Here is a 13,194-nt window from a genome sequence, read left to right as displayed (position 1 = left end):
CGGGTGGATATCCTGGTGAATAATGTTCAATTTATCCATACCCAAATTCATTACAACGGGAGTGATCCAGGTTTTCTTTTTACTACTGTGTATGAGAGTCCCTAAGCACAAAAGTGACACTACCTATGGACTCACATCTCTCAACTTAGTAGTACTATCCAGGAACCTTGGTTGCTCGCGGGGAATTTCAATACGATCATTGAGGGCTCTAATAGACATGGCAGCACCGCTAGAGGTAGTGGTGGTTGTCCTCTCTTCTCTCAGTTCATCAGCCACAATGCCCTCTCCCAGCTTGATTTTATGGGACCTAAGTTCACTTGGAGATGGGGAACTCTGCTCTAACATCTTGATTGGGCACTCATTAATTCTACCTGGCTTGACATGTTTCCTAATTTCATTGTACAACAGCTTCCCAAGCTCTAGTATGATCACAGGCCTCTTCTCATTAACTCAAGGATTCACTATACGCCGAATCCCCTGGCATTCTGCTTCTATGCCACTTGGTTTACACATCCTAGGTTTTTTATTCTTGTTCGGAGTAGATAGGAAGGGGGCACTTCGTTCCAAGCCATTATGGATAATTTTTCTCAACATGCTAAGGCTTGGAACACCAGGGTGTTTAGTAATATTTTTAATAGGAAGAGGCAGTTAATGGCTTGGATTAATGGCATCCAAAAGGCTCTTGAACATTTTTCTTTTTAATATCTAAGTAGGCTTAAGGCTTCCCTCCATCAAGAGTTCGAGGTGGTCATCTTATAAGAGAAAATCTATTAGATGTAGAAGTCGAGGTGTGAGTTTATCTCTCTGGGTGATAAGAACATTACCTATTATCATGCACGTACGATGGCTAGGTGCAGAAAAAGTAGGATTATTATGCTTTAGGACAATACAGAGAATTGAATTTTAGACGAGAGTCGACTCAGCCACATGGCCACCAAATTCTTTCGTACCTTATATTGCGAGGAGGAGCCTGGTAGGCATGCCTTCGCTATCTGGGATAGATTCCCCACTCTCAGTTATGACATTATCACTGCTTTGAGTAGGTCGATCACCAGGAAGGAGATCTAGATGACTCTATTTGACATGAAACCCCTTAAGGTGTCTGGACTAGACGGTTTACATGCGACCTTTTTTTAGCACCACTGGGACGTAGTTGGTGACTTGGTGTATGCTATGGCTTCTAGAATCTTTTAAGGAGGCAAGTTGGACCATGACCAGAATAAAAACTTTAATCACTTTAATATCAAAAGTGGAGAGCCCCAAGTCTATCAAAGATTTTTGATCTATAAGCCTATTTAATGTCTTATATAAAATTATCAGCAAAATCATTGCAAGCTCAAGAATATTATCTGTGGCTTGATTAGCAATACACAAGCAAGTTTTGTTGAGGGCCAAACTATCTCGGATAATATTATCATGGCCCATGAGGTTATTCATTCGATGAGGAGCAAGAAGTGCAAGACAGGCTTAATGACGATTAAAGTAGACCTGGAGAAAACTTATGATAGGCTCAGCTGGGGGTTCATTGAAGATACTCTCCGCGATGTCGGCCTTCCCATAATATGCTTGAAACCATCATGCATTGCATCAGTTCTGGTTCCATGCAACTCCTCTGGAATGGTGTGGCCACAAAGGAGTTTACTCCTTCGCGAGGCATCCGACAGGGTGACCCTCTCTCGCCATATGTCTTTGTTTTATGCATGGAGCGTTTGTCTCAATACATTGATCAGTTAGTGTGTAGTGGCGATTGACACCCGATTACTCTGAGTATAGGGGGTTCCCCAGTTTTTGTACCTCTTCTTTGCTGATGACCTGATCCTCTTTAGTGAGGCTTCCAATAGTCAGATACAACTTATTAAGAGGGTCCTTGATGAGTTCTGCTGGAGCTCTAGACATAAGATTAACATGTCCAAAACGTGCATTTTCTTCTCTCACAACATTGCAGATGAGGATGCTTCCCGTATTAGTTCCGTTTTTGGGCTCTAGGTTTCCAAGAACCTGGGTACGTATTTGGGGGTCCTTCTCCTGCATGGTAGGATTACTAAAGATACCTATAGGTATATCTTGGACAACGTACGTATGAGATTATTTGGGTGGAAGGCCACCAACTTGTCTATGATTAACATGCTTACTCTCGCCACATTTGTGCTCATGGCAATCTCGGCCTATGTTATGCAGACTATCGCGCTTCTCAACTCTCTGTGTGATCAGATTGACCGGTTAGTGCGAAACTTCATTTGGGGCTTTTCTAACAATGCGAGGAAAAAGAACCTAGTTAATTGGTGTGATATGTGTCAACCTACCATGCATGGTGGTGATGGTATCATGAACCTTAAGCCCCTTAATAAAGCATTTCTTATGAAAGTTTACTTTAATATTATTACTCAGCCGCACCTCCTCTAGGTTAAAGTTCTGTGGCATAAGTATAAGTGGGATCTCCAGGGCAGTGAGACCAAGTATTCTGGTTCTTGTTCCCACTTATGGAGGAAGTTAAGTGGTCTCTTAGAGGAAGTCCCCTTAAGGTTAGCTTGGCACGACGGTGGGGTTCTGAGAGGATAATTGGTTGGGGGGTTGCGGGCCACTCAAGCCCTTCGCCTACCAACCCCTTGATGATTCTAGTAAAGCTCAAACGGTTAGGGATCTGCTTACTCAGCATGGTTAGTGAAATTGGAATTGGTTACAAAACAGGCTACCGGCCAAGATCCTTTTGCAACTGGTCGCGGTGAGGGTTCTGTAGGAGGGCTTAGGTATCGATGTCCCCTATTGGGGCACCTCCCCGGATAGTAAATTTTCTTTCAAAACTGCTTATCAAATGATTACTGATATTTCTTCTCTTTTTGCATATGAGAGGTGGAGCCTTGCATGGAGTTGGCCGAGCGCACAGTGTATTTGACATTTCTTGTGGTTGATCCTTAGGAGAGGGTTGCTTATCAGTGCACAGAGGGTCCGGCGGCACATGGCGGATGATCCAGGTTGCATGGTGTATGGATGTGGCATTGAGGACGTCAACCATGTCTTGAGGGAATGTCACCAAGCAAAGGCTCTATTGCAAAAGATTATTTCCCTGATGGTTTTTCATATTTTCTTCAACATGCCTTTTGATGATTGGGTCTGTGCCAAGTTACAAAATTAATACAATTGGTGTCCTTCCTTTTAGGACTGGAGAACGGTATTTGGTATCACCTGCTGGTTATTATGGAAGCAACAGAACGTCCTTGTTTTTTATGGTCAATTGCTCACTTTGGACAAGTTGAGACATGAAGTTTTCAGGATGATGGAGTACACGTTTCATGCCTCCAGCTTCATATCCAATTTGTCGAATCTCCACAGCCAAAAGCAAGAGAGATTAGTCAATTGGAATCCGCCTCCCTTGGATTGGATCAAGATCAACAAGGATGGGGCCCTCCGCGAGATCAGTGACATTGCATGTACAGGTGCACTGGATTGGGATAGTGCTAGACATTGGCTCGACAGGTAGTTCAGGAAAATTGAGTCTTTCTCTATTCTTGAGGCGGAGCTATGGGGAGCCTTGGAGGGGCTCGAGCTTGCTTGAAGTCTCGGATCATGTCGTATTATCCTAGAGATGGATAATACCCTCGCTGTTCAACTTCTGAACAAGATGATTAATAAAGAGATGGTTGCCGCAAATGCTAACTCTAATCTCTTGCTTGCAATTAGGACTTAGTTCATGAAAGATTGGATTGTAAAGGTACAACATACGTACCGGGAATGTAATAGAGGTGTCGACTACCTAGCGAACTTGATTTATGACGGACCTATGGGAGGCATTCTTTACTGCATCCCCCTTTTGTGCTTCTGAGCATTCTTCGTGAGGACATATTTGACGTTTTCTGGCCCAAACTGTATAACACCCATGTCTGATTGTTTTCTTTAGTTGTCTTGGTTTGCTTCCTTTTGTATTAAAAAAATTAATAATAAATTAGATAATTAATGATAAAATATAAAAAAAAATAACAAAAAACACATTGAAGGAAGATTTGATTGAGGCCCATAAAATATAAAGCATTAATGACGGACTAACTAACCTAGTTACTAGATCAATGATTTATTGGCTAATATTCTTCATTTTCTATAAGCTAAAAAATTAATTTAACCTTTTATTATGTATAGTATAAAAAGGGATTACCAACTCTTCTACAGAAAAATTTGGTCACATCATTGTACATTTGTTCTCTATTCAGTCAACTTTTTGATTTTCACTAATTTCTTTAAAGTAGCACAACAAGATAATTGGTCATTGGGGTTTAACTCACATTTTACTCGTATTTTTACAAATATTATAATTTATCTATCAAAATATTAAGTTCATATGTTACTCATATTTTATTGAAAATAACAGTTTGTCTATTAAGATAAGATGTTAAACTCACATATCACTCGAATTTTATTAAATGCTATAAGTGTTTATCAATGTGTCAAGGTCTCCTATCACTCATGTTAGACTAAACACTACAGCTTGTCTGTCAAAATGTCAAACTTCCATCTTTATTATGTCTCTCCACGTAATGTTTACAAAAAAAAAAAATGTGAACGAAGAAACTACAGTTTTGATCCCTCAAAAAGAGATTTGTACCTGAAAATTTTAAATTACTACTGTGCCCCTAAACTTAATTTAAATCACCATAATACCCTAAATAATTCCTTTTTACATTATAAAAATTAATACATTTAAGTAATAAATATTGCTTCCAAGTTTCGTCGAAGAAGGAAGGTCGGCGGTGGAGCAGGAGCCTCTTCGTCAATGGCGTCGACATTGACGAATAAAGAGTTGAAGTTACTTGATCTCTCCATTTATCTCCGCATAGAAAGCTGAAGAAACTTCTTCCTCACCTTTAGAATCGAATCGGAGTTGCAGGTACTTCCTGATACAACCACGATCAGGTTAAGATCCAAAATCATCTTTTTCCTCGAATCTCGATTCCAGTTACGCTTTAACCATTTGCCAGATTAAGTTGTTGGAGAGTTAATTTTGCCAACGCGAGTGAAGATATCGGACCAGTCTTTAGTGATTTTGAGAGAATGGATTTATGCAGTTGAGTTATCGGTGATAGAGCGAAGAAGAGAAAGAGAGAGACGAGAGGGGTGGGATGTGAAGGAACAAGCAACAAGTGCGTGTTATTTTCTGTCATTTCAAATAATTTCTCTCGTTTTCCTTAATCAATTCAATTTCCTGATCTACCTGGTGCGTCAATCATTTTCTTTTTCCATTTTTGTGCGTATATATATATACACACACACATATACTTATTACATGTAAGCACAACTTTCATGCCTACATGCTCAGTAGTATATTTTCAATTAGAATAAGGCCTCTAAATATTGACTCCTACTGCATAAGACCCTCGTCTTAATCTGCTATGTTTGGACATACACATAACAATATTCTTATGGGTTCAGCCCAGCCCATGACAAGCTACAACAAGCTTTGAAATTTTCTGTTTGGCAATTTCCAATTGGTAATTCTGAGAGGGGTTAGGAGGCAGACAAATACCAGTGGGAGAAACTGGTAAAAGACAAAAAAAAAAGAAATGTTGTTAAAAAACTAATATTAACAAAGTAAAAAGGTAAATGAAAAAACTGAGAACCAAAAAAAACCAAATCTTTTTTTTTTTTTTTTTTTAGAAAAAGAAAGTAAAAATTCATATCATTTGCTTCATGATCACAAACTACCATCATGCAACAACTGAAAAAGTTAGAAAACATGGGAGTGCATTCACTTGGCTGCCATCATTGCCCATTTTGTATTTTATACATACATTTCAATTTAATTACTTTTACTAATTAAGGGCTTATAATTGTAATTACAATATGTTATTGTATATATCATCTATATATATATATATATATTAAGAAAAAAAGTAACACCCAAGAATGTAATTACATTTTTTTTTGAAATAATAAACAAAAATAATATATTATTATTAATTATAAATATATATTATAGATAAAATAAAATTTTAAATATTATTCACTCAAATTTAAAATATAAATATAAAATTAACCTAATAATTATAACTATATATATAATACAGAGGCAAAATTTTAAACATTATCAATTCAAATTTTAAAATTAATAATCATTTACTTGAATTGTAAAATGTAGAAGTAAGATTTGATTTTTAATTGATTACAAATCATACACTATAATTTTTAAATATAAAAATAATTTTGATAGTATATATAACAGTTATCTATTTAAAAGTTTCTAAACATAAAAATAAAATTTAGTTTTTATTAACTACAATTTTATATGATATATAATTAATTTTTAAAATTACAATCCGTGTCTAACATATTATAGAGATTTAGTTCATATTTAAAATTTTAAATATACATAATATTTTTTCAAAAAATTAACAATTTCATATTAAATTAGAAAAATAAGAGGCAACGAAGTTAATATTAAAATAAAATTATTATTTTTTTTTGAAAATAACACATGAAAAATACTATAGAAGATAAAATATTAAAATTTTAAATTATATAAAAAAAAAAATATCGACTGAAATTAAGAAGAGAGTTGAGTCAGTAAAGCTTTTTAAGATTACGACTTTCCAAGCTCTCTTTACAATGTGTTGTCAAACATTTTTAATTTCCTCAAAATTTCTTATTTCTTAAATGAATTTTTAGCATATTATTTGAAAAACAAAATTAACTTATATTCTAACTTATATTTATTCAAAAATTAAAAATTAAATTAAATTTTTTAAAATTAATAAATTTATTTATAATTATAATCATAAAAAAAATTAGAGAATTATAATTGATTCGAACTTTATATGATAAAATTTTACTTTAACCATAAATAAGTTTACTAATGCGATACTTCTAAACTAATTGTGTATGATGGAGGCAAGCGTATACTAAAATTAGAGATGGCTTGGAGAACTGTTTTATTTTTCAAAGTTCGTTTTCAAATTACTCTTTTCAAATCTAAAGTAAGTGGAGCTCGTTAAGATATTTGTACTTTTATATGAATTTGAGATTTTAATGGGTATAAACTTCAAGCACTTGCATATTGAAGGGGGTTTGCAAATTATTCACATGACTATCCCCTCTCCTAAGAGCATTCTACTAGAATTTAGTGTGCTTATTGATAATGTCTTATTTTATGTATGTTTCTTTGATCATCTTTTTTGTTAAAAAAAATAAACTTGATTTAAACTAATGTTAGAAATTAAAACTTAGATTTATTAAACAATAAAGAGAGGAATGTGAGACGATAAGAGTAAAGAAACGACAACAATAAAGATAAAAAAATGTAAGAACGACAACAATAAATAAAGAAAATATGAACGGACAACAATAACTAATAAAAAATAAAGATGACAACCATTTTACTTATATTTATAGTTTTAGGTAAAGAAAAAACAAACAATTGATTACGTAAGGTAAGGTGAAAAAATTAAATAAGATTTATTAATTTTAATAAGTTAATGCATAATGAGTTTAAGACGTAAAATTTTATTTTATGAATATTGTAAAAATTTATATTATTTCTATCAATAAAATTTTAATTGTTTGTCTAAACAATTATAACAAAATTAAATTGTAAATATTTTTTAGACTTTGAAATTTTATTATTACATTTTAAATATATTAGCAAAATAAGCTATGCTATTACACGAAGAATACTTATTTTCTGAAAAAAAAAAAAAAGAAAGAAAGATAGGCGGGGTCCACCTTCAACTAAAGAACCACTAATGTTTTGCCACATGGGCAAATTGACATGGATGCCATGAAGAAATGAAGTCAATTATGGTCACGTGCTTGTGTTATGTAACTTGTATATGTATAGTGCAACTGGCAGATATAATATATCTTATATATGTGTAGAAATGTATATATATATATATATATATATGTCAACAAACTGGTGACTTCCACGCCAGATGGCACAATCATCCTCGCAATCCCAAACTACCATTTTAAATTATTATTGTTTATGAATAATTATAGTACTCATGCAAATTATACATATAGATACACGTCTATATATACATATATATATATATATATGCATTCCTCAAACAACAGGTAGCAAGATTAGTATTAATTACCACTCTCCCAAAGTCCAAAGGGTTGTAAAACCTCTTCATGACAGAATTTTCCTCTTTGTACAGAGAAGAGCAAGCAAAATGATTAGGGACACTAATTATGGCAATAATAATCCCTCATTGTGATTAATATAATTCATTTTTATTTATTTATTTATTTATTTTTACCCTTTTTTAATTATTTTCCATGTTTTCTTTCATGATTCAAATAACCCACACACACACATATATATATATATATACATGTTTTTAAGGGGGGGAAAAAAAAACCATTTTTATAAAATTTAAAATTAAGTGAGGATTAATTTTAATTTAACCAAAGAACACATATATATGAGAAGAGGGAATTAATGGAAATTATAAAACAAAAAAAAAATGCAAAAAAAACATTGGGTACTTTTTTTTTTTTTTTTGTTGAAAGTTTTATCATCCATCTCCACTACTACACAACCTCAAAAATCTTAGGCGTGACATGGTTGAGTGGGTTGCATCATCGTGATGATTGATGAACCCTAATGCTCCGCCCCCCTCCCCCATCCTTCTCTTTTGCTACTTCCACACCGTCTCTCCCTCTCTTCTTCTATTTCCACTCAAAATTCCCATATCGTCACCGTAACCAACCAATCACAATCATCCACATCGTCACCTTCCATTTTCAACCAAAAAAACAATATATCACCCGCCCTAAAAATATTTTCAACTAAACTCTCTACTATAACCCCTAAAACTCTTTTCTTCTTTTTCTCTTTTCACATCTCTCTCTTTCTCTCCCACCGTCACCGTCGTATCTACCATCACCATCACCATCACCATCACCGTCGCATTCTTCTCATTCCGATTACTTCCGGCGAGTCGTGAATGTTTGGAACGTCACGCTGCCCGCCGCGGGGAACTCGTCCACCACGCGGCTCCTGCATTTCAACCCCAGAGGTTCCAGCGCACGCGCAACGCGCCCCCACACCTCGCGCCTGCAGGTGGTGGAGACTGACACAGTAGCCGGCCGGAAAACCTGAACCGCCTTCTTCAAAACCTTTGTAATATCATCCCGGTCCTCGTAGACGGACCCCACGCACTCGAAGCTGGCGTAGCTGTAGCCGTCCTCGGGGGTGACGTGGATGGTGGAGTAACGATCACCATCAATGCCGTTCATGGAGTACCCGCACGGGTCGAAGGCAAAATCACAGATGATAGCGCCAGGATTTATAGAGTCTATCCCGCTGATTTGGGTCATGTCCTTTCCGGCGGTATCCCCGTTTTTTTCATCTCCTTGCCGCTGGAAAAACTTGCGAGCCAGAACAGGATCGAGCTCTGTCATGCAGACTTCGACGGTGTAAAGATCGTCGGGGACGTGGGTGTAGAAGCGGGTAGCGTTCTGGTGGTCACTGGCAGTGAAAACATGCCACGAATGGGAAGGAAGCTTGGAGGGCATAACAGAAGCTTTTCTGTAACAGAGGTTTGCAGGGAGGTTGTCTTCTATGTAGATAACCTCTTCTTTGAAGCTGGTATGGGGGAAAGGCTGCGAGCTGGGGAAGATGAAGCTGCCTCTGGTATATCGACAGCCAGATAAAGTAAGACCCAGATTGGCCGCATGGTGGATGAGTGGGCGAATGGATTTAAGCAGCTGAGTTGTTCCACAAGTCTTGATAATAATCTTATTAGGGTAGACGAAAAGACTCGACTCGGACAAGACGTAGGCATCGAAGAACTGATTGCCGACGGCGGATACGACAGTGCATTGCACCGCATGTAAGATTTGTTCGAGTGATTCGAAGTCCAGAAGGCGGAGTCCCATGTCGTCGACACCAGCCACAGGGTCGTCGCCGAAGAAATGAAGCTCGAGGCGCTTCTCAAAACCTTCAAACCCAGAAGCCGCCATTGAAATAGTGATCAATAAAACAGATGAAGAAAACAAGTGGAGAAGATGGAGAAAGAGAGAGATGGTGTGAGTTGGAGTTGCAGGGGAGTGAGAGATGAGAGGAGGTGGTCAGGGATTTATAGGTGGGTTTGAGAGGGAGTGGGGAGAGAGGGGGCATGCGGGTGAGGCAACCAAGAATCATGATTGCAGGCATAATGAAGTGAATAAGATGATGATATATACATATGTATGTATACAGATACATACATACATACATACATATATATATATATATATATATAATGTACGCAATTTCAAACGAAAAGGGGAGAATTGTTATTGTGTTTTTGTGTTGTTGTGCGAGACCAAATCTTTGCTCAGACAAGAACAGAGGAACGGGATTTATGCCCACTCGCATGCATTTTCTTCTTCACCCACTCTCTCCTACACTTTCCAATCAACATTTTCTTCTTTCATTAATCATCATGCCCTTTCAAACACCATTACTCTCTTAATTAATCCCAAACAAAATCTTTTTAAACCACTAATTACTTTGCATAGCGTAAAAAATTCTCTACTTTTAATTTTGAAACGAAATACTTTTGGATTAAAATCAAGTTTAAAAGAGTATAAAAGAAAAAAAGATCAAACCAAATACTTAAAAATTATCTGACTTCCACATAATACCAATTTAAGACCAAACATTTAAGCCTAATAATGGTTATGATTTGTAATCAACGAATCAATTTCTGTTAAGACTACTTTGCAACAGTAAAAGCTAAGCATTTTGTCAAGACTTTCTCGAGTGCAAATTTGATTACTTCCTTTTTTTTCTCTTTGGTTAAAAAAAACAAGAGAGACAGAGAGAATGTTGATAGTACTGAGCAAAATAATTAGAAATTAAAAAGACTTCATTATGTGTGTGTGTCTCTTCCCAAAAGAGAGTTTTCTTATTAAGGCCGAATTGGGTCAAAATTTCACCATTGATGTATTGAGGCCAAAATATTTATAGAAAATAATAATATTGGTCGAAGAACTGAAGTTCAGTCTAATATTTAAACATAATGAGGAGCTTAGTATTGGTAAATTTGAAAAGTGAAGTGAAATTGTGTTACAAGAGGAAGGAAGAAGAAGAAGACAAGGACATGTTTGTCCGATGGAAAAGAAGAGAAGAAGGCAGGCAGGTGGTAAGCAACAAAAGCTGGATATATCATAAATATTACAAGGGCAAAAATAAAATACACTAGTAATTATGTAAAACAGAACAAGAAAAGCAATCAGGCGTGGCAAATAGATTATGAGAATATATATACATATATATATATATATATATATATATATCCCTTGAAATTGGCAGAGAGGCCCCTACTTGAATTAAAATTTATTAAAGGAACAATCCGATTTCATCATTTTTATTCTCCATGCAAATCTTAATTTAGCTTGGTCGGGTTATATAATCATTTTTCACTCTTTTGTTCGTCAATACTTTTCTAGCGAGTTCACCATCAGATTATGTATATTGAATCAATAAGCTAATGTTAATTAAACTATAATTATATCATTAATATTTCATCTCATTTTTTTGGGGAATCTATTTACCCTTTTATATGCTAATAATTCTATGTTAACATAATTTATAAGCGTAATATGTGCTTCTAAATATATACACACACACACACACATATCTATTCTCACAGATAATTATTATGTGTTGTAGATATGTAAATGAATATAATATGGACACATACATATACGAGTAACAGGGTGAGAATGTGTAAAAAAAACTTTTAACCAGGTGTTGGGCCAATATGAATGAGACACTTTAGTCCTCCCTACTCCACTAAGTACTTTTATATATGTTTTGTATCTATACCTATCATTTATAGTTTTCTTTGTATTATTTTTGTCTAAGTAAATTGCAATGTACTTTATATTTAGTATTTATTAAATTTTTAGTCTCTTATTATTATTTTTTTAAATTTTTATAAATAATTTATTTAATTAAACAAGTTGAATAAGTAGACCGATATAAGAAGGATTTTTAGTATTTGATGTATCTTTAAAAAGATTATTAGATATTAAGAATAAATGTTTAAGTAAGATTCTATAGAAATAGAGGTGAATGTGTGTGTGTGTATATATAGGTGGGGACATACATGTAGGAAATGGGAGTAATGAGTAGTTGGTTGGCTTTAGAAAGTAGTTTCGTAATTGACTTGAACTACCTTCTTCATCACATTTTAACATTTCTCCTTAGCTTTTAATTTAAGACTTTATAACAACAATTATTCAACGTTATAATAATTTATACGATCCAATTTCTTGAAAACAAAACTCTACCCAAAGGAAATACAAGGAAGCTTCCCTCTACAATAAACAAATATATGTCTATATCTATATATACACACACACACACACAAATCTTACAAGTACCGATAGTTTTCTATTAAACAAAAGAACTCTCTTAAACTTACACATATATGTATATTTGGAATTAACAAGAAATAGACAAAAACGAGAAAGGCATGCAATGATGGAAAATGGTTGAGTTTAGAATGATATATATGTGTATATGTGTGTGTGTGTGTATATATATATATATATATATATATATATATATATATAGATTAGGAGTTTAATTTGGGGAGGGGGAGAGAGGAAGGAAATGATTCAGAATATATGCGTCATGAATAATCTTATGGAGGTTGGCTGGCAACCTCCATTATGACCACAATCCCACCTCTTCTTATCCTGCACGCGCACCCACCAAACTCAACCCAACACTATTTCTCTCTCTCTCTCTCTCTCTCTCTCTAAATCCCTAATTACTCTAAACCTATATATATATATATATGTATATATATTTCTCTTCGTATACACACACACACACACACACATAACTATATATATATATATGTATGTATTTCTCTTTTTCATGTCTATGTCATACAAAATGGTCAACCACTTTCCCCTATAACACCATTGAATCAAATCTTTACTTAGAAAGTCTCAACCAAACCTTCTCCACACACACACAAAAAAAAAAAAAAAAAAAAAAAAAGAAAAGAAAAGGCTCCCACCTTTTACATCAAAAGATGTATCACTAAATTATATTTTTTTATTCTTTTTCATGATCTTTGGGGATAATTTCAACCAAAGTGGCAAAGAAAAAGATGTCATCCTACGTGTAATTTAATAGGATATGTTTGTTTATTTATTTCCTAAAATTTATTAAAAATTAAGATATGTTGATCTTAATAG

The 13,194-nt window shown here is 34.7% G+C and overlaps 1 protein-coding gene across 1 annotated transcript; it reads right to left on the bottom strand.

The window, feature by feature from the left end:
* Positions 1–8,383: 8,383 nt before the first annotated feature.
* On the bottom strand, positions 8,384–10,140 carry BUD2 (Adenosylmethionine decarboxylase family protein). Its single transcript, XM_022049304.2, has one exon. The coding sequence runs from the start codon at positions 9,952–9,954 to the stop codon at positions 8,917–8,919; it is 1,038 nt and encodes a 345-aa protein (XP_021904996.1). The 5' UTR covers positions 9,955–10,140; the 3' UTR covers positions 8,384–8,916.
* Positions 10,141–13,194: the final 3,054 nt, after the last annotated feature.

Source organism: Carica papaya, chromosome 3 (genome assembly GCF_054855325.1).
Source record: "Carica papaya isolate Zhongbai chromosome 3, ASM5485532v1, whole genome shotgun sequence".
Taxonomy (NCBI): domain Eukaryota; kingdom Viridiplantae; phylum Streptophyta; class Magnoliopsida; order Brassicales; family Caricaceae; genus Carica; species Carica papaya.
This window is presented reverse-complemented; position numbering and strand designations above follow the sequence as displayed.